Source organism: Enhydra lutris, unplaced genomic scaffold (assembly GCF_002288905.1).
Source record: "Enhydra lutris kenyoni isolate GAN:26980312 unplaced genomic scaffold, ASM228890v2 scaffoldscaffold68, whole genome shotgun sequence".
In the NCBI taxonomy this organism is placed as follows: Eukaryota; Metazoa; Chordata; class Mammalia; order Carnivora; family Mustelidae; genus Enhydra; species Enhydra lutris.
Genome location: NW_019154152.1, coordinates 8,770,624 through 8,797,883, shown reverse-complemented (window position 1 = coordinate 8,797,883; position 27,260 = coordinate 8,770,624). Strand labels below are relative to the sequence as shown.

Sequence of the window (27,260 nt, the reverse complement as noted above, 5' to 3'; positions counted from 1 at the left end):
CTCCTGCTCCCTCATCAATATGATCCTGGAGTTCCAGGATGGAGTCCTGGCATCAGGCTCCCTGCTCAGCAAGGGTCTGCTTCTCCCTCTGCCCCTCCCCCTCCTCGTGTGCTCTTTCTCTCCATCTTCTCTTTCTCTCAAATAAAATCTTAAAAAAAGGAGTGCACTTGTGATTGAGCACTGGGTGATGTATGGAAGTATTGAATCACTGTATTGTACACCCGAGACTAATTATAGTATACTTGTTATGCCCCAATAATGGGTCCGTGATTAAAGGAGCGAGACTGATACAAAGCGAAGGTCAAGCAAAGCTTTATTTTGTGCCAAGCATCAAGAATTTAACCGAACATTCGGAGCCGCACCTCTTACAAGAGAGGGCAACCCTTCTCTGTTTCACACACTAGCTTTTAAGGGCAAAGCCTTGAGCTCGGGCCTGGTCACGCACAGATGGCCAATGGGATTGTAACACACACAGGAAACTCCATAGTGATGCTAGGTGACCAATTGAGTTACAATTTACCCTAGTAGATATTTGACCCAACCTATTACACCTTGGTTAGGATTGGCGCCAAAAAAGTTTCCCAAAGGGTGGGGGCCCCTACTCCTTGGTAGCTAGGGAGACAGTATGCAACCCCCTACTGATCGGATGTCTCCACCTGGCCTGACTCACCCTTGTGTCTGGGCTTTGTTACCTGAAGCCGGTTTCCGGGACTTGTTTTAAAGTGAATCCCCTAGGGGAAGGGAAGCAGGGACAGTTTAACTTTAATGGAAGCCTCTTGCTAAACAGGTCCTTACATACTGTATGTTAACTAACCGGAATTTAAAAACTTAAAAAGCCGAAGTTTTACATCTGTGTGACTACTGCACAAATAGGAATTAGAAAATGATACTCCAAAAAGTTGTCTTGGTCCTTTGTAGCCAGCTCTTCCAACACCCTCCTTCCTGGTCTGCCCAACTCCTGGCGGTGGTGTGCTCTTTGGGGGCAAATGGAAGGGGGGACCTGAGGGGATAATTTAAAATTGGTAGGCTGAACTGACAGCCTGTGCACAACCATAAAATGGGAGGAGACTCTTGGTGCCTAGCTGGCCTGGGAAGCAGAGAGGATTAAAACAGCCTCTCCACCTCAGCACCATGGACATGTTGGATCAGATCATCCTTTGCTGTGGGAGGTGTCCTGCAGAGTGGTTAGCTGTACCCCTGGCCTCTACCCACTAGATGGCAGTAGCATAACCCAGGTAGGACAACCAAATCTGTCCTCCGGCTTTGCCTAATGCCCTTGGGAGGAGCCCTCCCTCTCTCACTTGTGAACTGCTGAGCTGAAGCATTTCTCTTCCAGTGGCCCTGTAGGGTCGGCTGCTCATTGGTTCCAGAAGCTCCTTCCCCTTTCATTTTCCTTTCTTCACTGAGGATTTCATTTTCATTTCCCCTCCAATAACTCAGGAGGAGTGGTTTCAGGCTGATCCAGCGGCCTGTTTGGTGAGGAAATGCTGACCACGCCTGCCCTGGCTTTTCTTCACCACTTAAATCAGGAGCCAAGACTTCTCTGTGGGGGCTTCAAGGTGCGTGGGGAAGTTAACGGGGGGCAGGCAGTGGGAGACGCCAGAAGGAAGGTACCATGTGAAGGTATGTGAGTTTAGTGTGTGACCCAGTCTCGGTCTGAAGGGAAGAAGAGCCAGTTTGTGGACTTTCTCTTCTGAGTGCAGAGTCCTGATTCTGGAGATGGACGGCCTGGAGCAAAAGGAGCGCCCAAGAGGTGGGGGCGTTGTTTCTTTCCTGGAGGGGCCCTTCTTTCTCCAGGCTGCATCCGCCCTCATCCCCGCCTGTTCTGTAGTTTGAGTTGTCTACCTCATGGGGGAGAACTGGAATCCTTTCCCTCTGTCACGCTCTCTTCCTCTTTCTCAAAAATGAACAGAAAGTTATCTTTTGTTCTGCCCAGCTCTTCTGCTTGAAGAAAAGCCAGTAGAAGAGGTCCCTGTGTTGTAAATGTCTGAAAACCCAGGCTCCTAGAGTGGAGCACCAGACAGAATGGAGTTTGGGGGACAGGTATGGCAGGGCTCATATCGAAGCTGATTCTCTCATTCCCTGCCCCCTGCCCAGAACCAACTGAAGGGCTGTCTGCGGCCTTCCTGAGAGGTCTCCTCAGCTGCTGGCCTGTAGGGTGATGTGCCTGCCACCTGCCTCTGTGGCCCCCTTTCACTCTGTCCTTCCAAGCTTCAGTCTCAGGGGTCTCCCTGCACATCCCTGCATATAGGTCCCTGTCCTCTTGCTTGCAGAAGGCTTGGCATTCCTCCTCTGCAGACACGTCGTTGCATGGTAACCTCAGTTCCTTACTATTTTTCTTCATGCAGAGCTAATTGAACAGGAGCTGATTATTGCTCAGAAGGAGCCCAGAGATCCAGTGGTCTTGCTGTGAAATTTGCGTCATGACTGACAGTGATGACATCCCATCTTCAGCTCACTTGGGAGCAATGTTCACGTTGATGGGCTGGTTACATACTTCTGACACATGTACCTCCAGTACCTCTGCTTTCCAGAAGTCTCTGTTGCTGTCTTCCTGGGGTCTGTGCTTTACTCCTGGATAGGGTCCATTTCTGCGCAGATACTGATGTCCCCCAGGGTCCAACACAAGGCCCAACACGTGGCATGAAATTTATTTATTTATTTAAACGATTGATTTATAGGAACTAAAGCTGCTGGTGTAAAAAAAAAAATGCAACGAATATGCATTCAACATGGAGTAAATGTTAAATACATATAGGAGCTTACAGTTGTGTTGGGGAGAGATTGTAAACAGACAAATAATTGATAATGTATACAAGAAGGGGACTAATATTATGGGGTAACAATTTTTAAGTGTCAAATGTAATGACTTGGTAAAGGCCTTGCAACTGTAAGTCATTTTCCTGAAGGCATCCTCGTGAGGAGATACTTGAGAATGTGAGGGATTTAAAGGCTTTAGCATGGGTTTCCTCCAGAGATTGAAAGGAGGTCCCACATGGGCTGGGGCAGAGTAGGCCAGGAGGGGGAGGAGAAGGTGTGTCTTGTGGCCCGGACCAGTGGTGATGATGACCGGCTCACGCTGGATGACCTGGATTTGAGCACAAGGGTGACAGGACTGGTGTCTGCTCTAAGGAGCACTCTAGTCAGCAATGTGAGAACACCGATGGCCACACACTGAGGAAGGGCAATGATAGTTTCAGGGAGAACTATTTCCCAGAATCCACACAGGAGACGCAGGTGGCTCCTGCCAGGGGGATGGCAGTGGAAATGGTTGGGACGGATTTGAAGAAAACCCTCTTAGCATCTTCTGATGAACCAATGAGACCAGGAGCAATTTAATAAAAGTGATCCCATGTTATAAAATGAGTTTTTTAAAAATGACTTTTTAAAAATCACTGCTTTCTAAAAGCATATTCACCAGAGAGCTAGATGTCTTGGAGAGAGGGTCATGAATGGAGGTCTTGGCGGTGGGGAGGTGCAAATTTAGTCCTGGATTCTAAGGAGTTGCTAAAGCAGGAATTCTATTCAATATAGAGTTATGGGAAGGGGGAATTGCAGTATTTCTGAGTTCCCCAGGTCTCTCCATGTCAAAAACAGGTCCGACTTTCCCCATAGGCAGTTCTGGCCCAGGAAACCATGAGAAGTGTCTAGGACGCTGTCTGAAATTTGAAAGAACATCTTCCCTCCACACCACTTCCTGGAGACACTTTTATTTTACTGTGTGACCTGGGGAGAGGCAGAGAGTTGCATTATCAGAGTCCAGATGTTAGGAGAAGACTCCAGTATAGGATACCGTTATCTGACGCTTGTGGCAGCCAGTTGACCTGGGACTCCCATCAGGCAGATACTACTTGCATTCTCTTCTTATTTTCCTGATCACTGCTGGGCTCTTGGGTCACTCTTGGACATTGATGGGGTCACTGCCCCTGTGTGGGGGCTCTGGCTCCTTTGTACCTTCTTCCTCCTGGGGCCAGTGTGATGACAGTTGCTTTAACATCCAACTTCTTGTAGCCCCACTGTGAACATACGGGGTTTATAACCTCATAGTAGAATACATGGTCCACTCCCCTGTAGACTTTAGATGTTTCTCAGCATTGGTTGGATACTGAACAGAATGAAAGATAATAGAGAACCCCACGCCTATAGTTGGCTTATAGCTTCATTTATAAGCAGGTATTACAATATTACCATGTTGTATAAACCCCTGCTCTTGCCAGTCAATAAAGCCTAATCTGACCATAGTTGCTGTGGCCAGGAGCTGACAGCATGTGGCCTTTGGACAATTTTCAGTACCTGTATCGTTGGCTAGATCACATTGACCAGCCCACTTTCAGCTTTATTTTTCACCAGGTTCACTTCATGGATGATGGGAGAAGTGAGCATATTTCTAGACCTACATTTTTCTCCATACAGCATTCATCATGCCCCTCTTTTCTCTTTTTTTAGAGCAAAGGGAAGGTTATAGTTTATTACAAACATCAGTTCTTTCTTTCATTATCAGACCTTTTCAACTGTGTTATTTTCCTAAGGTTTCATAACAAATTATGGATTAGAACCACAGGAGTTTATTCTCCCACAGTTCGGGAGGCCAGAAGTCCAAAGTCAGGTGTTGGCAGAATTAGTTCCTTCTGTGTGGAGAGAGAATCTGTTCCACATTTCTCTCCCGGCTTCTCATGGTTCCTAGCAATCCTTGGCATTCCTTGCCTTCTTGCTTCACTGATGCAGTCTGTGTTGTCATTCCCACATAGCTTTCTTCCCTGTATGTGGTGTGTCCTCTCCTCTTCTTTAAGGACTCTGGTCATTGGATGTGGAGCCCACCTGTTCCAGCATTGCCTCGTATTAACTTGATTATGTCTGCAAAGATCTTATTTCCAAACAAGGTCACATTCACACAGGTAATGTCGATGTGGGGAATAGAGTTCAATCATTTAAGAGTTTTGAGGTGGATCATGATTTAATTGAAAACATTTAATATTTTTACATTTAAAAAAAGTATCGTGACTAATACCTACTGAAAGCTTCCTTTTTTTAAAATTTTTTTTTAGATTTTATTTTTTATAAACATATAATACATTTTTGTCCCCAGGGGTGCAGGTCTGTGAATCGCCAGCTTTACACACTTCACAGCACTCACCATAGCACATACCCTCCCCAATGTCCATAACCGCACCCCCCTTCTCCCAACCCCCCTACCCCCAGCAACCCTCAGTTTGTTTTGTGAGATTAAGAGTCACTTATGGTTTGTCTCCCTCCCAATCCCATCTTGCTTCATTTACTCTTCTCTTACCCCCTTAACCCCCCATGTTGCATCTCCTCTCCCTCATATCAGGGAGATCATATGATAGCTGTCTTTCTCCGATTGACTTATTTCGCTAAGCATGATACCCTCTAGTTCCATCCACGTCGTCGCAAATGGCAAGATTTCATTTCTTTTGATGGCTGCATAGTATTCCATTATGTACATATACGTTTCTTCTTTATCCATTCATCTGTTGACGGACATCTAGATTCTTTCCATAGTTTGGCTATTGTAGACATCGCTGCTATAAACATTCGGGTGCATGTGCTCCTTCAGATCACTACGTTTGTATCTTTAGGGTAAATACCCAGCAGTGCAATTGCTGGGTCATAGGGTAGTTCTATTTTCAACATTTTGAGGAAGCTCCATGCTGTTTTCCAGAGTGGTTGCACCAGCTTGCATTCCCACCAACAGTGTAGGAGGGTTCCCCTTTCTCCGCATCCTCTTCAGCATCTGGCATTTCCTGACTTGTTATTTTAGCCATTCTGACTGGTGTGAGGTGATATCTCATTGTGGTTTTGATTTGTATTTCCCTGATGCCGAGTGATATGGAGCACTTTTTCATGTGTCTGTGGCCATCTGGATGTCTTCTTTGCAGAAATATCTGTTCATGTCGTCTGCCCATTTCTTGATTGGATTATTTGTTCTTTGGGTGTTGAGTTTGCTAAGTTCTTTATAGATTTTGGACACTAGCTCTTTATCTGATATGTCGTTTGCAAATATATTCTCCCATTCTGTCAGTTGTCTTTTGGTTTTGTTAACTGTTTCCTTTGCTGTGCAAAAGCTTTTGATCTTGATAAAATCCCAATAGTTCATTTTTGCCCTTGCTTCCCTTGCCTTTGGCGATGTTCCTAGGAAGATGCTGCTGAGGCTGAGGTCGAAGAGGTTGCTGCCTGTGTTCTCCTCAAGGATTTTGATGGATTCCTTTCTCACATTGAGGTCCTTCATCCATTTCATTCATCTATTTTTGTGTGTGGTGTAAGGAAATGATCCAATTTCATTTTTCTGCATGTGGCTGTCAATTTTCCCAACACCGTTTATTGAAGAGGCTGTCTTTTTTCCATTGGACATTCTTTCCTGCTTTGTCGAAGATTAGTTGACCATAGAGTTGAGGGTCTATTTCTGGGCTCTCTATTCTGTTCCATTGATCTATGTGTCTGTTTCAGTGCCAGTACCATGCTGTCTTGATGATGACAGCTTTGTAATAGAGCTTGAAGTCCGGAATTGTGATGCCACCAACTTTGGCTTTCTTTTTCAATATTCCTTTGGCTATTTGAGGTCTTTTCTGGTTCCATATAAAATTTAGGATTATTTGTTCAATTTCTTTGAAAAAAATGGATGGTACTTTGATAGGAATTGCATTAAATGTGTAGATTGCTTTAGGTAGCATAGACATTTTCACAATATTTATTCTTCCAATCCAGGCGCATGGAACATTTTTCCATTTCTTTGTGTCTTCCTCAATTTCTTTCATGAGTACTTTTTAGTTTTCTGAGTGTAGATTCTTAGTCTCTTTGGTTAGGTTTATTCCTAGGTATCTTATGGTTTTGGGTGCAGTTGTAAATGGGATTGACTCCTTAATTTCTCTTTCTTCTGTCTTGTTGGTGTAGAGAAATGCAACTGATTTCTGTGCATTGATTTTATATCCTGACACTTTACTGAATTCCTGGACAAGTTCTAGCAGTTTTGGAGTGGAGTCTTTTGGGTTTTCCACATATAGTACCATATCATCTGTGAAGAGTGATAGTTTGACTTCTTCTTTGCTGATTTGGATGCCTTTAATTTCCTTTTGTTGTCTGATTGCTGAGGCTAGGACTTCTAGTACTATGTTGAATAGCAGTGGTGATAACGGACATCCCTGCCATGTTCCTGACCTTAGCGGAAAAGCTTTCAGTTTTTCTCCATTGAGAATGATATTTGTGGTGGGTTTTTCATAGATGGCTTTGATAATATTGATGTATGTGCCCTCTATCCCTACACTTTGAACAGTTTTGATCAGGAAGGGATGCTGTAATTTGTCAAATGCTTTCTCAGCATTTATTGAGAGTATCATATGGTTCTTGTTCTTTCTTTTATTAATGTGTTGTATCACATTGATTGATTTGCGGATGTTGAACCAACCTTGCAGCCCTGGAATAAATCCCACTTGGTCGTGGTGAATAATCCTTTTAATGTACCGTTGAATCCTGTTGGCTAGTATTTTGGTGAGAATTTTTGCATCAGTGTTCATCAAGGATATTGGTCTGTAGTTCTCTTTTTTGATGGGATCCTTGTCTGGTTTTGGGATCAAGGTGATGCTGGCCTCATAAAATGAGTTTGGAAGTTTTCCTTCCATTTCTATTTTGTGGAACAGTTTCAGGAGAATAGGAATTAGTTCTTCTTTAAATGTTTGGTAGAATTCCCCCGGGAAGCCATCTGGCCCTGGGCTTTTGTTTGTTTGGAGATTTTTGATGACTGTTTCAATCTCCTTACTGGTTATGGGTCTGTTCAGGCTTTCTATTTCTTCCTGGTTCAGTTGTGGTAGTTTATATGTCTCTAGGAATGCATCCATTTCTTCCAGATTGTCAAATTTGTTGGCGTAGAGTTGCTCATAGTATGTTCTTATAATTGTCTGTATTTCTTTGGTGTTCGTTGTGGTCTCTCCTCTTTCATTCATGATTTTATTTATTCGGGTCCTTTCTCTTTTCTTTTTGTTAAGTCTGGCCAGGGGTTTATCAATCTTATTAATTCTTTCAAAGAACCAGCTCCTAGTTTCGTTGATTAGTTCTATTGTTTTTTTTTGGTTTCTATTTCATTGATTTCTGCTCTGATCTTTATGATTTCTCTTCTCCTGCTGGGTTTAGGGTTTCTTTCTTGTTCTTTCTCCAGCTACTTTAGGTGTAGGGTAGATTGTGTACCTGAGACCTTTCTTGTTTCTTGAGAAAGGCTTGTACCGCTATATATTTTCCTCTCAGGACTGCTTTTGTTGTGTCCCACAGATTTTGAATCGTTGTGTTTTCATTATCATTTGTTTCCATGAATTTTTTCAATTCTTCTTTAATTTCCTGGTTGACCCATTCATTCTTTAGAAGGATGCTGTGTAGTCTCCATGTATTTGGGTTATTTCCAAATTTCCTCTTGTGATTGAGTTCTAGCTTCAGAGCATTGTGGTCTGAACATATGCAGGGAATGATCCCAATCTTTTGATACTGGTTGAGACCTGATTTAGGACCGAGGATGTGATCTATTCTGGAGAATGTTCCATGTGCACTAGAGAAGAATGTGTATTCTGTTGCTTTGGGATGAAATGTTCTGAATATATCTGTGATGTCCATCTGGTCCAGTGTGTCATTTAAGGCCTTTATTTCCTTGTTGCTCTTTTGCTTGGATGATCTGTCCATTTCAGTGAGGGGGGTGTTAAAGTCCCCTACTATTATTGTATTATTTTTGATGTGTTTCTTTGATTTTGTTATTAATTGGTTTATATAGTTGGCTGCTCCCACGTTAGGGGCATAGATATTTAAAATTGTTAGATCTTCTTGTTGGACAGATCCTTTGAGTATGATGTAGTGTCCTTCCTCATCTCTTATTATAGTCTTTGGCTTAAAATCTAATTGATCTGATAGAAGGATTGCCACTCCTGCTTTCTTCTGATGTCCATTAGCATGGTAAATTGTTTTCCACCCCCTCACTTTAAATCTGGAGGTGTCTTCAGGTTTCAAATGAGTTTCTTGTAGGCAACATATAGATGGGTTTTGTTTTTTTATCCATTCTGATACCCTGTGTCTTTTGATTGGGGCATTAAGCCCATTAACATTCAGGGTAACTATTGACAGATATGAATTTAGTGCCATTGTATTGCCTGTAAGGTGACTGTTACTGTATATTGTCTCTGTTCCTTTCTGATCTACTACTTTTAGGGTCTCTCTTTGCTTCGAGGACCCCTTTCAATATTTCCTGTAGAGCTGGTTTGGTGTTTGCAAATTCTTTCAGTTTTTGTTTGTCCTGGAAGCTTTTTATCTCTCCTTCTATTTTCAATGGGAGCCTAGCTGGATATAGTATTCTTGGCTGCATGTTTTTCTCATTTAGTGCTCTGAATATATCATGCCAGCTCTTTCTGGCCTGCCAGGTCTCTGTGGATAAGTCTGCTGCCAATTTCATATTTTTACCATTGTATGTTACAGACTTCTTTTCCCGGGCTGCTTTCAGGATTTTCTCTTTGTCACTAAGACTTGTAAATTTTACTATTAGGTAACGGGGTGTGGACCTATTCTTATTGATTTTGAGGGGGGTTCTCTGAACCTCCTGGATTTTGATGCTTGTTCCCTTTGCCATATTGGGGAAATTCTCTCCAATAATTCTCTCCAATATACCTTCTGCTCCCCTCTCTCTTTCTTCTTCTTCTGGAATCCTAATTATTCTAATGTTGTTTCATCTTATGGTGTCATTTATCTCTCGAATTCTCCCCTCATGGTCCAGTAGCTGTTTGTCCCTCTTTTGCTCAGCTTCTTTATTCTCTGTCATTTGGTCTTCTATATCGCTAATTCTTTCTTCTGCCTCATTTATCCTAGCAGTGAGAGCCTCCATTTTTGATTGCACCTCATTAATAGCTTTTTTGATTTCAACTTGGTTAGATTTTAGTTCTTTTATTTCTCCAGAAAGGGCTTTTATATCTTCCAAGAGGGTTTCTCTAATATCTTCCATGCCTTTTTCGAGCCCGGCTAGAACCTTGAGAATAGTCATTCTGAACTCTAGATCTGACATAGTACCAATGTCTGTATTGATTAGGTCCCTAGCCTTTGGTACTGCCTCTTTTCTTTTTTTTTGTGGTGAATTTTTCCACCTTGTCTTTTTGTCCAGATAAGAGTATATGAAGGAGCAAGTAAAATACTAAAAGTGTGGCAACAACCCCAGGAAAATATGCTTTAACCAAATCAGAAGAGATCCCAAACCTTGAGGTGGGAGAAAGGGGATAAAAAGAGGTTCAGAAAGAAAAAAAAAAAAAAAAGAAAGAAACAATTAAAAAAAGAAAACAAATAAAGAAAAAATATAAAAAGAAAAAAATATATATATTAGATAAACTAGTTAAAAAACGTTAAAAAAGAAAAGGGTAAAAGTTAAAAAAAAATTTTAGCAGAAGAAGAGAAAAAAAATTGAAAAGAAAAAAAAAAATTAAATTAACTGCAAGGCTAAAGAATCATGGGGAGAAAGCCATGAGTTCCGTGCTTTGCTTTCATCTCCTCTGGAATTCCGCTGCTCTCCTTGGTATTGAAACTGCACTCCTTCGTAGGTGAACTTGGTCCTGGCTGGGTTTCTTGTTGGTCTTCTGGGGGAGGGGCCTGTTGTAGTGACTCTCAGGTGTCTTTGCCCCAGGCGGAGTTGCACCGCCCTTACCAGGATTACTCCGCCCGGGTTTGCTTTTGGGAGCTTTTGTTCCCTGAGCACTTTCCGTAGAGTTCTGGAGGACGCGAATGAAGATGGCGGCCTCCCAGTCTCCGGCCCGGAGGAGCTGAGTGCCCGGGGCCCCACTCCTCAGTGCGCCCTCAGAGAACAGCACCCAATTACTGCCTTCACCCTGGCCACCGGCCCGCTCCGAGCTGACCGAGCCTGTGACCGGTTCAAGGTAACCCCAAGCTTAGAGCTCACTCCTCGGCTCTGTCTCTGTAGCCGGCTTCCCTGTTCTAATACCTGTAAGCTCTGCGACACTCAGACACCCCCGATCCTTCTGTGATCCTTTGTGCTCCGTTGCTCCGCCACTTGCTGGGAGCCGGCCCCTCCCCCCATGGTCTATCTTTGGATTCACTTCTCCGCCAGTCCTACCTTTCAGAAAGTGGTTGATTTTCTGTTTCTAGAATTGCTGTTCTTCTTCTCTTCGATTTCCCGTTGGATTTGTAGGTGTTTGTAATCTTTAGATAAGCTATCTAGCTGATCTCCCACTACCTGAAGTAGTCTCAGCCTGCTACTTCTCCGCCATCTTGACTCCTCCTCCAATAAACTATAATTTTTAAATTTTTATTTTTATCTGCTTCACAGTTCCTTGTCTATAATAAGTCTGGGTTCTGAGAATCAGCAGCGTTTCCATGCTGTCACTGTGATATGCCTTCTGACTGACCGCCAGCAATAGTTTTAGGTTTGGTTTGTCACTCCCACTCATGTGACTTAGCAAGGCAGAAACCAATCAGGTTCACACAGCTCAGCTGGAGCATACAGGAGAGGAGACTCAGCGTGACAGCCTGGCTTCCTCATATGAGCTCACAGTGAAGGTCCATATGGTGTAGGAGATACTTTATCCCCTTCATCAGGTCATTTATGAGAGAACAAGACCATATGGTATGTATGAAACTAGCATAGCTTAGGGTGAGTCTTGCACCAACGGACTGATTACCTTACAAAAGAGCCATGAGCATAGCTTCCAGGACCCTATAGGCAAATATTTCATTACAGGAGCCACAATGCACTTGTGGAAGTGGAGGTCTGTGCTTACTGAAAATAATAAAAATAATAAAAATGAGACAAAGTGGTAGGAGAAGGTAATGTCAGTGTCCTTTTTATGGGAAGAAAGGACTTAAGCCTGATGATGACCCTCTGTTTCCGTATGTCCAGCCTAACTCCCAGTCCTGTCGCTTTTATCTTTTTTTTTTTTTTTAAAGATTTTATTTATTTATTTGACAGAGAGAAATCACAAGTAGACGGAGAGGCAGACAGAGAGAGAGGGAGGGAAGCAGGCTCCCGACTGAGCAGAGAGCCCGATGCGGGACTCCATCCCAGGACCCTGAGATCATGACCTGAGCCAAAAGCAGCGGCTTAACCCACTGAGCCACCCAGGGGCCCCCTGTCCCTTTTATCTTACCATCTCTGTCAGCCTCATCTACTTCTCTCCATTCCCTACAACAACCTGTCCTACAAACTTCCATCACTGATCCCTGCTCTTTGGAGAGAGACTGTGTCTTTTACATTGTTTAGAAAGTGTCACATTTTTTGGTCTCTGCTGGCACATTAATGCCAAAAGTCTAGCAGCTCTCTGCACACCAGCCATATGGGCATTTTAAAACCTGTGGAAGATGTTATGCCTTCCATCAACAGAGCATTCATATATGTGACGACTTCTCTCTAAAATGTATTTTTCCTCTTCCTCATTCCATATGTTTTCCCACTACTTTTAGTTCAATCCTTACTTATTCAAGGAGGGTATCTTTGATATTCTCCTGTTTGGCAAATCATTAGTTCCCTTTAAACAAGGACCTCTGGGTGATAGTGTTTATCACACATACCGGACCTCTGAAAAAGAATTCTGAGCACATTGTTTTCACCCTAATTCAACTTACTGAATGAAATAATCTTTATAAACTACTTCATTCAATTTACACATTTCAATAAAGTACTCTGTTTCTCAAGGACTTTTGTATAAAGAATAAATGGGTCAAAGTGATGTATAAATTGTAACTGGTTCTACAATTCTTAGTGGTAAAATTCTTTCCCTGTTGTGGCCTTGACTGTTCTGTGAGTGTCTCTGGGAGTAAATATGAGGTAATCGAAGGGTTCTGTATGGGACAGATAATATATGGAGGTAAGCTTTTCTTATGTGGAAACTATCTGTGGTACCAACATTTACCTACTGGAGAATAGATAATTAATGGAACAAAAAGATGGAATGCTGATAAAAAAGAGGTCTAGGGGTGCCTGGGTGGCTCAGTGGGTTAAGCCTCTGCCTTCAGCTCAGGTCATGATCTCAGGGTCCTGGGATCGAGCCCCATATCAGGCTCTCTGCACAGCAGGGAGCCTGCTTCCCCCTCTCTCTCTCTGCCTGCTTCTCTGCCTACTTGTGATCTCTCTCTCTCTCTTTGTTGAATAAATCAATAAAATCTTAAAAAAAAAAAGAGGTCTAATCAACTATGGAGAAATGAGGAGGTTCTTTTTTTTTTTTAAGATTTTATTTATTATTGGGCAGAGAGACAGTGAGAGGGAACACAAGCAGGGGGAATGGGAGAGGAAGATGCAGTCTTCCCACTGAGCAAGGAGCCAGACGCAGGGCATCTGCAGAAGGCAGCCGCTTACCAGCTGAGCCACCCAGCTGCCCCAAGGAGGTTATTTATATGTTCATCAAAGGTGGTGTTCCTGTGCCTTCCAACGTTAAGGATACAGCAGTGAATAAAAACAATGGGCCTGATCTATGTGTGGATTATATTTTAGGCATAGGGTATTTAAGAAAAAGATACCATAGAGTGATAATAAGAAAGGATGGCAAATGTGTAGTAAATGATGTATTGGTAATTGTGCTATAAATAAAATAATCATTAGGTCCTTCTGACAAAATGATACTTAAGGAGAACATTGGATGAAGTATAAGAGGAAGTCACGCACAGATCAAAGGATGGATCATTCCAGGTTTAAAGAAGAGCAAATGAGAAGCCTGGGGCATTAGCAGTTTACCCAGGCCACTGAATTTTGTTTCTTCTTTTTTTTCTCCCCCTCTTCTTTTTTGTCCTTCAGCATTTCGGTTTTGGCCAATCCTTAATATCTGCACAATTAGAATCCTTTTTATTCCTGTCGTTCTTACCCATCCCCTTTCCATCTGCCCAGCCAACCAGGAACGTTTAGGCAAGAAGAGCTCCAGGACTAACAACTGGAAGAAGCCAGGGGAGATATACTATGGCTTCAAAAATCCTGAACATACAAGATGAGTTGTCCTGTCCCATCTGCCTGGAGCTTTTGACAGAGTCCCTGACTCTAGACTGTGGACACAGCTCCTGTCAAGCCTGCATCACTGTGAATACCACGGAGGCAGAGATCAGCCCAGGAGAGGAAAGCAGCTGTCCTATGTGTGGTGTCAGATACTCACTTAGAAACTTATGTCCGAATCAGCCTCTGATCAAGATGATGGAGAGAATCAGAAAGTTCAAGTTGAATCCAGAGGAGAAGCTGAAGAGAGACCTCTGTGTGCGCCATGAAGAGAAACTCCTGCTCTTCTGTAAGGAGGATAGGAAGGTCATTTGCTGGGTTTGTGAGCGGTCTCAGGAGCACCGTGGTCACCACACATTCCTTGTGGAGGAAGTAGTCGAGGAATGTCAGGTAGGGCCCAGGATGGAGGAGGAAAGAGAGGAGGGTGGTACTTAGTGGGAAATCTCACCTTTCTATCCATCTGTACACACCTTGGCACCATGGTACTGAATCCTGTAATCTCCTTCCATGTTTGTCTCTTACACTATGCTCAGCTTCCAATGCATGAAGGACATTTCTGCGTATTCTTTCCACTTACATAAAGGATGAGCCTTGGGGTGCCTGTATGGCTAAGTCAGGTTAACCTCCAACTCTTGGTTTCAGCTTGGCTTGTGATCTCAGGGTCATGAGATCTGGCCCCACATGGGGATCCCTGCTCAGTGGGGAGTCTGCTTCCCGTTTCTTTCTTCCTCTGTCCCTTCCCTCACCTCCATTCTCTCTCTCTAAATAAATAAATTAAAAAAAAAGGGGGGGTGGTGCCTGGGTGGCTCAGTGGGTTAAAGCCTCTGCCTTCGGCTCAGGTCATGGTCCCAGGGTCCTAGGATTGAGCCCTGCGTCAGGCTCTCTGCTCAGCAGGGAGCCTGCTTCCCTTCCTTTCTCTCTGCCTGCCTCTCTGCCTACTTCTGATCTCTGGCTGTCAAATAAATAAATAAAATTAAAAAAAAAAAAAAAAGGATGAGCCTGGAGTCTTGAGCCTACTTTTGGCCAAGGGTGAGAGATTTTCCTTTTTTTTCCCCCTTTTGTTATGTGGGTAGAGAGCTTGGCTCTCATTTTTCCCCTCAGCAGGATGGTTGCTCTTCAACATTGTGGATTGGATTTGGAAAGAGTATCACTAAGAGTATAGGATTTTTCTCATGACATCAGAGTCAGTCCTCTATGAAAAGAGAGAACTAGGCTACTCTTGGTGAGGGATGGTGACACCCAGGAACAAAGGATGTATCCTCCTTAGCTTTTCTTCTGTATCATAGATTCTAATCACAATTTCTGTAAACTGGTCTCTTCAGGGATCAGCCTGATTTCTTCCCCATTTATTCTTTGCTGAGAAAGCTCATAGAGTGATAATGAGTCCTGATGTGAGTTATCTGATGTGACTTCTCTTTCACAGGAGAAGCTCCAGGCAGCTCTGGAGAGGCTGAGGAAAGAGCAGCAGAAAGCTGAGAAGTTGGAAGCTGACATCAGAGAAGAGAGAATTTCCTGGAAGGTAGAAAGAGATTCTTTCTAAGGGGTTTACACAGGAATCTTGGCAGGATCTTCAGTCCAGATCACAAGGAAGCCCCTTCCTCTTTGCTGCCTGACACAGAACGCATCCAGAAGCCATTTGATTAGTTTTCCTCTTTGTCCTGTCCCTGTTATGCAGAGAACTAGAGAGTGGACGTGTTACAAGCACACACAAGTGTTTGGAATTGGGAATAAAGATAGACTCTCGGTGAGGAAGGATGGACAATTCTGTCTTCCATTCCTCTTTTCCAGTGAGTCTCTGAACCTCCAGTGAAAGACAGTGGGCAAAGGACCAAGATTTTCCCCAAAGTTCAAACTTGGAAGTGTGGTAATGCAGGGAGGCGTGAGTGTCCAGTACAGCCACCTGCAACCTAAACCTCACTTAGGTTTTACGTTTCATCCCAGGGTTGGCCTAGATAAGGTAGTCCGAGGCCTGTTTTGATGGGTGCTAAAGGGAAAATAGGAAAAATGTCCAGCTTTCCCCAAAATCCCCCCCCCATGCCTCCATTTCCCTCTTGGTTGGAACTCAGAGAAAAAAATACTTCTTTTCCTGGTTCCTAACCTCTTATACAGCAGGTTTTCAGGCAGATAGACTCTTTACCTCTTTTGTTTATCCAACCTTGCAGTACCAGATACAGACTGAGAGACAGAGGATATGGGCTGAATTCAATCAGCTTAGAAGCATTCTGGACAGTGAAGAGCAGAGAGAACTGCAAAAATTAGAAGAAGAGGAGAAGAGGATATTGGACAGCTTGGCTGAGGTTGAGGCTGAGCTGGCTCAGCAAAACCAGTTGGTGAAAGATCTCATCTCAGATCTAGAGCATCGCTGTAAATGGTCACCAGTGGACCTGCTGGAGGTAAGAGGAATGCCCCAATCTGGAGTTCTTGAAACACAGTCTAAGCTACCTTCTTTTCTGTGTCTTTGGGTTCTAATCTTCATGTTTTCACTGAGAGGTTCCTTTGGCTTTGTGGAGCCCTTCTTTGCCATCCATTCACGATACCATGGACCATTGAATATAAACATTCCAGGGGAGTGTCCTATTTTGTTATTTAATGAAGTAAGGGAATGCATTTGACCTTGGAGAAAAGATCCATGGTATCCAGTGATATTTGCTGGACCCAATGTTGGTTATCTGTGATCCAGTGTTGGACAATTGTCAAGTTCTTTTCATTCATCTTAGCCACAGGCAAATACATGCATTTTCAGGTATAAGAAATGTATCCTTTTAAAAAAAAATTTTTTTTTAAATCTGTATTTATTATTACAAACTTCTCTTGTTAGATTTTTTTTAAAACATGAAAAGATAGAACATTGAGTCTTTTCTTAGGAGGATGGGCAAATATATAGATAGGCATTATACTTGAGAGGTGAGAGTCTGCATGCAAGTGTGTATGTGAGTGTGTGTGCCAAAAAGTCCGGTGGTGTCAGGAAAGCATGCTAGTGCAAATCTATAGACACTTGAGGGAACAATTTAAATTCATACAGGTTTTTTTTTTTTTTTTTAAGCCTTAATATTGTGACTATGATCCTGAGGCACGGTAGCGAATTCCAGACTTTTCACATTTTTTGCTTGATTCTCTATCTTCTCCCTTTTCTGGATTTCCAAACACTTTTTTTTTTTTTTTTAATTCTTGATGTCAAGCAGAAAGCAGGATAATTGATTTCACATGTTGGCTTCTTTCCTTTGTCTCTGATGCTTGTATCTAAGTTTTTTCCTTTTCTCTTTTTTTTCAGTTCCCTTTACTCTTTTCCTTTTTTTTGATTTCAGATTACTTTGGGATAGAGGTCACAAAATCTTTTTTTTTTTTTTTTTTTTTTTTGTATCTAAATCACCTGGAGTACTATAAAAACCTTAGGTCCTAAGACACATTGTAGTAACATAGCTTTTGCATTTTTTTTTTAAACCAGGATCTCTAAGTGGTTATAACACCAAACATATTTTAATAAAAACTACAATAGGTCTTTTCAACAAATTGGGCTATAAAAACAATATCCACATGCCAAAAAATGCTGGTAGACTCCTACTTGACACTGCATACAAAAATTAACTCAAAGGTAGATCAAAAATCTAAATGTAAGTTAAAAGTCAAAAATTCCAAGACTCTTAGGAGAAAGCATAGGTAATCAATCTTTGTGACTTAACATTAGGCAATAGCTTTACAGATAGGGCACCAAAAAACAGAAGCACCAAAAAACAACCAAAAATAAAATAAATTGGAGCTCATCAAAGTTAAAAACTGTTGTACTTCAAAGGAAACCATGTAAATGTGAAAAGAACATCTCACAGAATGGGAGAAAATATTTTCAAATTATATATCTGTTGAGCATCTGACTCTTGGTTTCAGCTCAGGTCATGATCTCAGTGTCCTGGGATCCAAGCACTACATCTAACTCTGTGCTCACAGCAGAGGTGGCTTGGCCTCCCTGCTCCTTTCCCACCACCTCCTGCTGGCTTGCCCATGCCTCTGCTCTTTCTCAAATAAATATAACTTAAAAAAAAAACACAACAGTAAAAAGTCAACCTAATTTAAAAATAGATAAAGAACTTGAAGGGTTCCTGGATGGCTCAGACTGTTAAGCATTCACTTGTGATTTTGGCTTAGGTCATGATCTCATGGGTCAAAAGATTAAGCCCTGCCCTGAGTCAGGCTCCACACTCAGGGTGGATTCTACTTGGGATTCCCTCTCCCTGCCCCTCTCCCCACTCACTTGCTCTCTCTGTCTCAAATAAATAAATAAATCTTTTTTAAAAAGGACTTGAATAGCTGTTTCGCCAGAGAAGATCTGTAAATAGTAAATAAGCACCTGAAAAGATGATTGATATCATTAGCCATCAGGGAAATGTAAAATCAAAACCACAGTGATAATGCTATCAGAAAAACGGACAATACCAAGAGTTGACAAAGATGTCAGGAATTAGAACTTTCGTGTATTGATAGTGAAGTTGTAAAATGGTGAAGCTGTTTTGCCAGTTCCTCAAAAAGTTGAAGATAGAGTTACCATATGGCCCAGCAATTCCATTCCTGGAAATGAAAACATGTCCACACTTAAACTTGTAAACAAAAGTTCATGGCAGCATTGTTCATAAAAACCCAAAATGGAAATAAGCCAATTAACTGAAGAATGAATCAATATAATGTAAATATTACAAGCAATGTAATATTTTTTTGTCTCTAAAAAGAAATTAGCACTAATAGATGCTACCACATGGAAATATAAGTGAAAGAGGGCAGACACAAAAAGCCCTTATTGTACAATTCCATTTATATGAAGTCTGTAATTGATAAATCCATAGACGCAGACATTAGACTAGTAAATTGCCAGGGACTGGAGAGGAGGCAATAGGAAATGATTGCTACTGAGAGTAAGGTTTCTTTTTTTTTTTGCAATAATAAAAATGTTCTGGAATTAAATAGTGGTGATGGTAAATGTACATTGTAAATATACTAAAATCTACTAAATTGTGCACTTTATAGTGCTAGGTCATTTTTTTTTTTTTGATATTTTATATATCTGAGTAAAAACAAAAACTTTGCAGGCTTATTCCTTGTCCCTGGTTTGTAGAACATCCACAAGCTCTTCACAACTCTTTCAACTGTCAACTTCACGAAGACTCTTGTGTTTATGTCACTTTTCCAAGCATCTGTTCCACTTAAGCCAGCTTAAGTTGGTAACTGGTTACTTGTAATAAAAACAGTGCTCAGTAGATAAATGTTATAAATTTTGTGGGATTAGCTTCCCCTATTTAGGTAACAGCTTCAAAGAATGACAAATGGGCTAAACCAAGGGACTTAGGACTTACTCTTTTACTAGATTAGGGCATGTGGGTGTTCCTTTCCAACTTGTTAAGATATATGCTATTGATAGTAATGATGTCCCTTAACCTTCTCCCAAGAGTTCTTTTTTTTTTTTTTTAAGATTTTATTTATTTGACAGAGAGAGATCACAAGTAGAGAGAGAGAGAGGAGGAAGCAGGCTCCCTGCCCAGCAGAGAGCCTGATGTGGGACTCGATCCCAGGATCCTGAGATCATGACCTGAGCTGAAGGCAGAGGCTTAACCCACTGAGCCACCCAGGCAGCCCCTCCCAAGAGTTCTTAAACAGCTTTTCTTTTATCTGGATCTTCATTGTAGTGATTGGGTGGGTCATTTTATCATATGCTTTTTGTTTGCTAGAGGGGCTGTTGTTTGCATGAAGGCTACACTCAACACTGACTGAGAAGAAAGAGCTAACAGAGAAATGCTATACATGAAAATGGATAAAAACTTAGATGAGATTTTAGGTTATTTACCTTAGGAAGGAGGCACTTCTTTTCTTAATGCTTTTGTAACAGTTTTATTACATTGGGCCATTTTTGTTTTTCAGATTCTGTATCATGACACATGAGTGAATGACAATAGGCAGTTAAATGATGGAGTGAGGATGGCACCAATTATTTTTATCCGCTCAATGTCTATTCACTCTTTTCCTGGTAACAACACCTGGGATTTCTTTCTGACAAAACAGAGCATGTCTCTTTTTATCTATGTACTTGTTTGGGGCTGAGATAACCAGCATCATGGAAGATGGATAGGTTAAACTTACATAAATTAGTTTACCTAATTCCTGTATTTCCACAAACTACACAGTTGGGCATTAGACGGTGGGCGTATGACCCAATTTTGATCAGTGGCTTGAGGCATCAGAATTGTATTGTCAACTACATTGAAGAAAATTGTCCTTTTGCATGTGAATTATATCAGTGAAAATAATTTAAACCAGGAGATTTTCAAGTTGCTATCAATTAAAGCCTGAGAATAAAGGCAACAGACAGGGAAGAAAAGAGAATTATGAGACACAGAAAAGCCAGATATATGACAGCATTTAAGCTTCCGGATCCATCCATGACTGAAATAGTATTTCTCTGGCCACATGGTTTTTTTTAGAGGGGGTGGCAAGTGGCGGGGGGGTAGTTTAAGGCGATGTTAGTTGGCTTCTTTTTCATGTACAACCAAACTATACTAATAGAGAGAAGCAAAACCATTCCTTTGTTTTGGTTGTAAATCCAGCTGGTTGCATTTAAGAGTAAGGCCAAATAATGTTGGTGTATATTGTTAAAAACAAATAAATCCACAGCGGTGATGATGTGGAAATGCAGACTAACCAAAAGTTAAGGATGTGGAAAGGACCGGCTTGGTAGGGTGTTTTAGTGTTTGGGACAGGGACTAAGTGAATATTGGTAACATACTTGACAAGTGGACGTAAGAGAGGACACAATATACTTGGTGAGTAGTAGGTTATATTTTAGATATTCTGAGCTTTTGGTACCTGTTTCTTTTCCATTGTGTATTGTATTAGCCTGTATACATGATTTGAGACAACAGACCATGATTAGGTTATAAAAAGTTTGGGGTCAACAGCAACTGCATGTGAGCTGAAATTTCGGAAGTGGAAGAGGTTACCTAAAGGCAGTGTATAGAGCAGAGCTTTGCTATATATAAACTATGTGTTCTGCAAATAAATATAGTTTTACTTCCTTCCAATATAAATGCCTTTTATTTTCTTGCCTAGTTGCCTTGACTAGAACCTCTTTAAATAGAACCACTTTAAATAGAAGTAGTAAGAGTAGACATTCTTGTCTTGTACCTAATCTCAGGGGGAAAAATTCAGTTTTTCATCATAAGGATGATGTTAGCCACGAGTTTTTCATAGATGCCTTTTATCAGCCTGAGGAAGTTCTCCTCTGTTCCCCTCTATTTCTGTTATTATTCCTTTTTTTTTTTTAATCATGAAGGGATACTGAATTTTGTCAATTTTTCCCTTGTGTCTATTAAAATTGTCATGTGGTTTTTACCTTTATTCTGTTAATACAATGAATTACATTAATTGCTTTTCTTATGTTAAACCAACCTTACAGTTCTGGGATAAGTCCCACTTGACTGTGGTGTATATATATTTTTTTCATATTGTGCTGGATTCAGTTTTTTAGTATTTTGTTGAAGTTTACATCTATATTTGCTGGTAGTTCACTTTTCTTGTGATGTCTTTGTCTTATTTTAGCATCAGAGTAGTACTGGCCTCATAGAATGAGTTGGGTATTATAACCTCCTTTTCTGTTTTGTTTTTGTTTTTGTTTTTGTTTTTGTTTTTTGAAGTATTTGTAAAGTATTTCTGTTATTTCCTCCTTAAACCTTTAGCAGAATTCAGTAGTGAAGCCATCTGGGCCTGACTTCTTTCCAGGGAGTTCTTGATTTCCAGTCTAATCACGACATGTTTATAGGACTATTTAGAATTTCTATTACTTTTTGAACCAGTATTGGTAGTTTCTGTGTTTCTAGGAATTTGTCCATTTCATGTGGATTATCTAATTTGTTGGCATACAATTGTTCATAGGCTTTATATTCCTATTAATTTTTGTAAAAGTAGGCAGTAATGTCTTCACTTTCATTCCTTATTATAAGATTTTTTTAAAATTTATTTTTGAGAGAGAGAAAAAGAGTTCACGAGCAGGGAGAGGGACAAAAGAAGACGACTCCCTGTTGAGCAATGAGCCTGAGGTGGCACTCGATCCCAGGACCCTGGGATCATGACCTGAGGCTCATGTCTGAGCCTAAGGCAGATATTTAACCAACTGAAGCACCCAAGTGCCCTCATTCCTGATTTTAATAATTTGTATTCTCTGTTTTTTTCATGGTATGTCTGCATAAAAACTTGTCAATTTTGTTGATATTTTCAAATAGTTCACTTTTGATTTTTCTGATATTCTCTACTCTTTTTTGTTCTTTCTTTCATTAATCTTGCTCTAATCTGTATATACTCTTTGACTCATGTTTTCTCTCTTCTTCCTAGGACATGAGTGGAATCATAAAATGGTACGTTTGGGTGACCAAGAGTGGTGCTTTTGTGTTATGAAGAAAGGTTTGTAGCCATAAGAGTGTTCTGACGATCAATCAGAATGAAAAATATTCCAAATCAGAGAAATTTGGTTGTAGTATTCTTTTAAATCGCTGGTCATGGGCAATGATTTGAGTGTTCCCTATCTATGGAGAATAGATCAGAATCTGTGGTAGTAAATTCAGTGGTTGGGGTTCATGGAATTAGGGACAGTAAGGATAATAGGGACAAGGGATTTCAACTATCAGACTCTTGTGACTTCACTTTGCCCTTGTGCTCATTCCTGTATTCTATAGGTGCCTATCCTATCACATGGAAGTCTTCATCAGGCCCCAAAATAGGTTATAGGGTCAGCTCCTTTATATTTACTTCATTCACATGGAAATATAAAAGACTAGGTCATTCTACAGGGTTCTGTTTAGATTTCTAAAAACAAAACCTGAGCCTCAGGGTTAGTGACATTGACCTTGGTGCCATAACTAATCTCTTTCTAGTCACGTGTTAGAAACCTACATGGGAAACTGTAGTTCTTGTGGCTTAAGTTGCTAACCCACCTGACAATTAAATTCCTTACAAATGCATGGAATTCTAATCATTTGTACTTCCGTGGCCATAATTTCTCCTTTGCCAAGTGTTTTTAACTTTTTTCAAGAGCACCTGAAATCTCGAATGTTATTTGCAGGTCTCACCAGTGGGGTTCAGGTTTTGGACTAGAGCACAAGCTCACAGGCTCTCAAAAAGAGACTTACGGATCTCACATTATAGCTAGGATCTGCAGCCTCAGTACTAATCTATCTGCCTGGGAAGACACATATATGGCCGCCATGAAAGACCCACTGCAATTGACTTGCCCATATATTACATATCTTTTTTAGGGTTGCAAAAGCTTTTTCTGCATGTTATTCTATCAGATTTTCTATTATGTCCATGAGGTATCAAGAAAAAGGTTAATAATTCCATTTTTTGAAGAAGAAACTGTTTCGCTGAGGTAAAGACCTTCCCAAGATTACACAGATAGTAAATGAGAAGATAGACATGAGCACATTTCTTCTGGCTTCAGCATCAGAACTCTCCCTTCTCCCTGGCCCAGGCTTCTCAGGGAGGAAGGTTCAAGTGCATCAGTGGCATGGAAGGAGAGAGAAAGGCAGTTGTATTGGAAGGATACAAGGTAAGAGATGTAGGGTCAACATTTTTTGTCATGCCTAGGAGTGAGATCTGGACACTGAAGAAGCCAAAAACTGTTTCCAAAAGACTGACGAGTGTATTCCATGCTCCAGATCTGAGCACAGTGCTGCGCATGTGTAGAGGTGAGGAGAGCCAGGACAGGAGGGTGGAAGTGAGATTCCTGTGGTGTCAACAACTAAACTGGGGAGCTGGTATAGTTTCAAAGAGAGGATAGAGAGGAGGAGTGTATTCAGAGAAGGAGGGATATTACTGAGAGAGATCTGGTTATATCTAAGGGGGAATGGCAAGGTGCCTAGTTCATCATCTCATTCACCAGTTCATAGCCTCACAGGGCTCCCCTCTGCTGGCCCTACTCCGGAGAAGAGATAGGTATTGGTGCTTAATCATTTGCTTCCAATCAACATCATTGAATCTCTTATCATTTCAGAGCTAACACATGTCCAGTGCTACTGGGGTAAGAATCCCTGTGTTTCTAATGTCTTTTCAGAAACTTGTGATTTCAGTGTGATGTCATGATCTTAGGTACATGCCTTTATATATAATATTATATATTCATATATCTATATATTTCATATATACATTTATATATATATTTAATATATATTTTTATATATTTCATATATATTCACATATATATGTGTGTGTGTGTATATGTATATATGTATATGTATATGAAATACATTCCCCAGTGTTTCACCCCCTCCCCAATCCATCAATACAAGCTCTACCTAGCCACTTCCCATGTTCCCTCTTCACAGTGTCACCAGATAAACCTGCTCCATATTTAATCACCTGATCTTAATTTTTTTTTTTCTTGCAGTGGACATCACACTGAATCCAGTCAACTTAAATTTAAACCTTGTCCTTTCAGAAGATCAGAGACAAGTGATGTCTGTGCCAATTTGGCCTGTGGACTGTACTAATTTTGGTATCTTGGGGTCCCAATATTTCTCCTCAGGGAAACACTATTGGGAAATAGATGTGTCCAAGAAGTGTGCCTGGATTCTGGGGGTATACTGTAGAACACGTTTCCATAATAAAAAGTCTGGTGTTAGACAAGGCACAAATCATCAAAGTGCTTACTCCAGATACAGACCTCAATGTGGCTACTGGGTTATTGGGTTACAGAATGAATTTGGGTATAAGGCCTTTGAGGAGTCTTCCACATCTCAACCCATGGTCTTGACTATTTCCATGGCTGTTCCTCCCCATCGTATTGGAGTTTTCCTAGACTATGATGCAGGCATCGTCTCATTTTTCAATGTCACAAACCATGGGTCACTCATCTACAAATTTTCTAAATGTTGCTTCTCTCAGTCTGCTTATCCATACTTCAATCCTTGGAACTGTCCAGGCCCCATCATCCTGTGCCCACCACATTCCTGAACCTTTTTAGCACCTCACCCACTTCTGTGTAGAGCCTCTTTTCCTGGGGCTCACCTACACCTAGCTTACCTGCACCCTTCTGAACACCTCTTCCTTCCTTTCTCTTTTTTATTACAGAATGGCTTTGTGCAATGCTTTTCTGCATGTATTGAAATGAACATGCAACTTTTCTCCGTCTAATTCAACTACCTTTATAGTTTTGTTATCATTGTAGTTTAGTAGTTAGTTTGTTGTTTAAGCCTATGTTGTTAGTACCTTGATTTTTTTTTCCCCACAGATGACTGAGGTTCTGTTCATCATTTTAATATAGGATAATTTCCCTTAATCTAACCTTTATGTTCACTTAGTCTTTCTTTTGTGATCCTGAATTTCTCTTAAACCAGTCCTAGATAATTTCTTTGAGTGATAATAGCTTTTAGTTTTAGCATTTCAATTAACAAAACTATTTATTTGTTTTTTGACATTTCCTATTTGCTTATTATTACAAACATATTTTCTTTCATAGTATTTACCCTAGATATGATAGCTGCTCTCAAGTCTTGTCTTCTTGTTGTTAATCCTTATCATAAATATGACATCTGCATTATTTTGGAGTTGATCTCCATTGATTGATTGCCTTTGTTCTTGAGTATGGGCCACGTTAGTTTCTTTGTATGTTAAACAATTTTAACATATATCTAAAATTCCCCCAGGAGAATTGTGAATGAGATGTAAAGACTTTAGATTCTGTTTATTTTTCTGAAGAATATTTTTTTTTCAAGCCTTTGGTTGAAATCAGATTCAAAATTCTCTCCTGCATTTTGCAGAAGCTGAAATCTCTGGTCAGTTCCTTTAGCTCAATTTAGGCTGCTTGGTATCTGTCTCAAACGTGTAGTTCAAAGAGTTGGTCAGTGTGTATGTACAACTTGAGATTTCCTCCTCTGAATCTCTCTTTTACAGACATTTTCCTACCATTTTTCAGCTGTTGTGATAGCCCCAAATCATTCTTCTTGCTCGTCAAGCTAATAAGTCTGTATGCTGCTGAGTTTTAACTGTCCCACTCATTACCAATTGAATTTTGCTTTCAAATAAAAAGCTATAAAACCAGAAAACTCGTCCAGTAGTATTCCCTTCTTCCAATTGTCTATTACACCCTAGATTCTAAGTGTTTTGTCAGTCTCTAGTGCCTTCATGTTTTTGTTTGTTTTGCTTCATTTTTACAATTATTCATGGTTTGTAGTGTTGATCTGTAGGTTATGGGTGCTGTTTAGTTCAAATAAATACCTCCATTTATGGAAACAACCTCAGTTTTGCTTGCTTTGGATATTTTAAGCTGTAAGTTCAGTTGCTGAATTCTAGTGTTTTTTTTTTTTTTTCCCTTTTTGTTACAGAAACTGACAGATTTTATTCAGTGATTATACCGTTTTGGATTACCACAAATTCAGGAAGGGAACAATGATGGTATACAGTTGGGTGGTCAATGCAGAGATATTAAGAATAGATGTATTTTGGGGCACCTGGGTGGCTCAGTGGGTTAAGCCGCTGCCTTTGGCTCAGGTCATGATCTCAGGGTCCTGGGATTGAGTCCCGCATCAGGCTCTCTGCTCAGCGGGGAGCCTGCTTCCCTCTCTCTCTCTTTCTCTCTGCCTGCCTCTCCGTCTACTTGTGATCTCTCTCTCTGTCAAATAAATACATAAAATCTTAAAAAAAAAAAAAGAATAGATGTATTTTTCAGTATATTTGGCTGAAATTGAAGGGGATTGGAGAGCTCAGAGTCCAACTGATGAGGACAGCATAGTGGTATTGATTGTAGTGATCAGAAGGAAAGCACTCCTTAGCCAAAGACCTCTTCTCTGTCTGGTACTTAACAACACAAAAATAACAACACAAAACTCACTGATATAGAGATCAGATTGGCGGTTGCTAAAGGCCAGGGTTTGGGGGTTGGCAAAATGGGTGAAGAGGATCAAGTAAAGGCTTCCAGTTATAAAATAAGTCATGGGGATATAATGTATAGCATGGTGACTGTAGCAGATAGTATTGTGTTGCAAATTTGAAAGTTGCTACAAAAGTAAATCTTGAATGTTCTCATCACAGGAAAAAAATTTTTCTCATGACCTCCTATGGTGACAACTTGATTTACTGTGGTGAACATTTCACTATGTATACAAGTGTTGAATCAGTATGTTGTATACCTAAACTAATGTATGTTAATTATACTTCAATAAAAAAAAGTATCAAAGGGGAATTAATGTATGTTATTGATATGAGAAGAATAACTGAATTTTTTAAAAGGATTTTTTTTATTTGATAGAGAAAGAGTGAGCACAGGCAGAGGGAGTGG

At 40.8% G+C, this 27,260-nt stretch overlaps 1 protein-coding gene across 2 annotated transcripts; it reads left to right on the top strand.

Annotated features, from left to right (window-relative positions):
- Nucleotides 1-1,424: 1,424 nt before the first annotated feature.
- Nucleotides 1,425-26,283, top strand: LOC111159593 (tripartite motif-containing protein 34-like). Of its 2 annotated transcripts, none has more exons than XM_022522131.1 (8): nt 1,425-1,559; nt 13,859-14,347; nt 15,381-15,476; nt 16,120-16,350; nt 22,322-22,344; nt 23,573-23,673; nt 23,979-24,005; nt 24,372-26,283. In XM_022522131.1, the coding sequence occupies exons 2-8, from the start codon at nt 13,928-13,930 to the stop codon at nt 24,935-24,937; spliced, it is 1,464 nt and encodes a 487-aa protein (XP_022377839.1). In that variant the 5' UTR covers nt 1,425-1,559; nt 13,859-13,927; the 3' UTR covers nt 24,938-26,283. The 2 variants fall into 2 exon arrangements, with proteins under 2 accessions (XP_022377839.1, XP_022377840.1); XM_022522132.1 differs by lacking the exon at nt 1,425-1,559 and adding an exon at nt 1,698-1,753.
- Nucleotides 26,284-27,260: the final 977 nt, after the last annotated feature.

Bases quoted from the DNA above. Each gene is read 5' to 3' on its own strand.
- LOC111159593 (XM_022522131.1), top strand. From the start codon at position 13,928: ATGGCTTCAAAAATCCTGAACATACAAGATGAGTTGTCCTGTCCCATC. The intron at 16,351-22,321 runs GTAAGAGGAATG...TCTTCTTCCTAG, and splicing joins CACCAGTGGACCTGCTGGAG to GACATGAGTGGAATCATAAA. The intron at 24,006-24,371 runs GTAAGAATCCCT...TTTTTCTTGCAG, and splicing joins ACATGTCCAGTGCTACTGGG to TGGACATCACACTGAATCCA.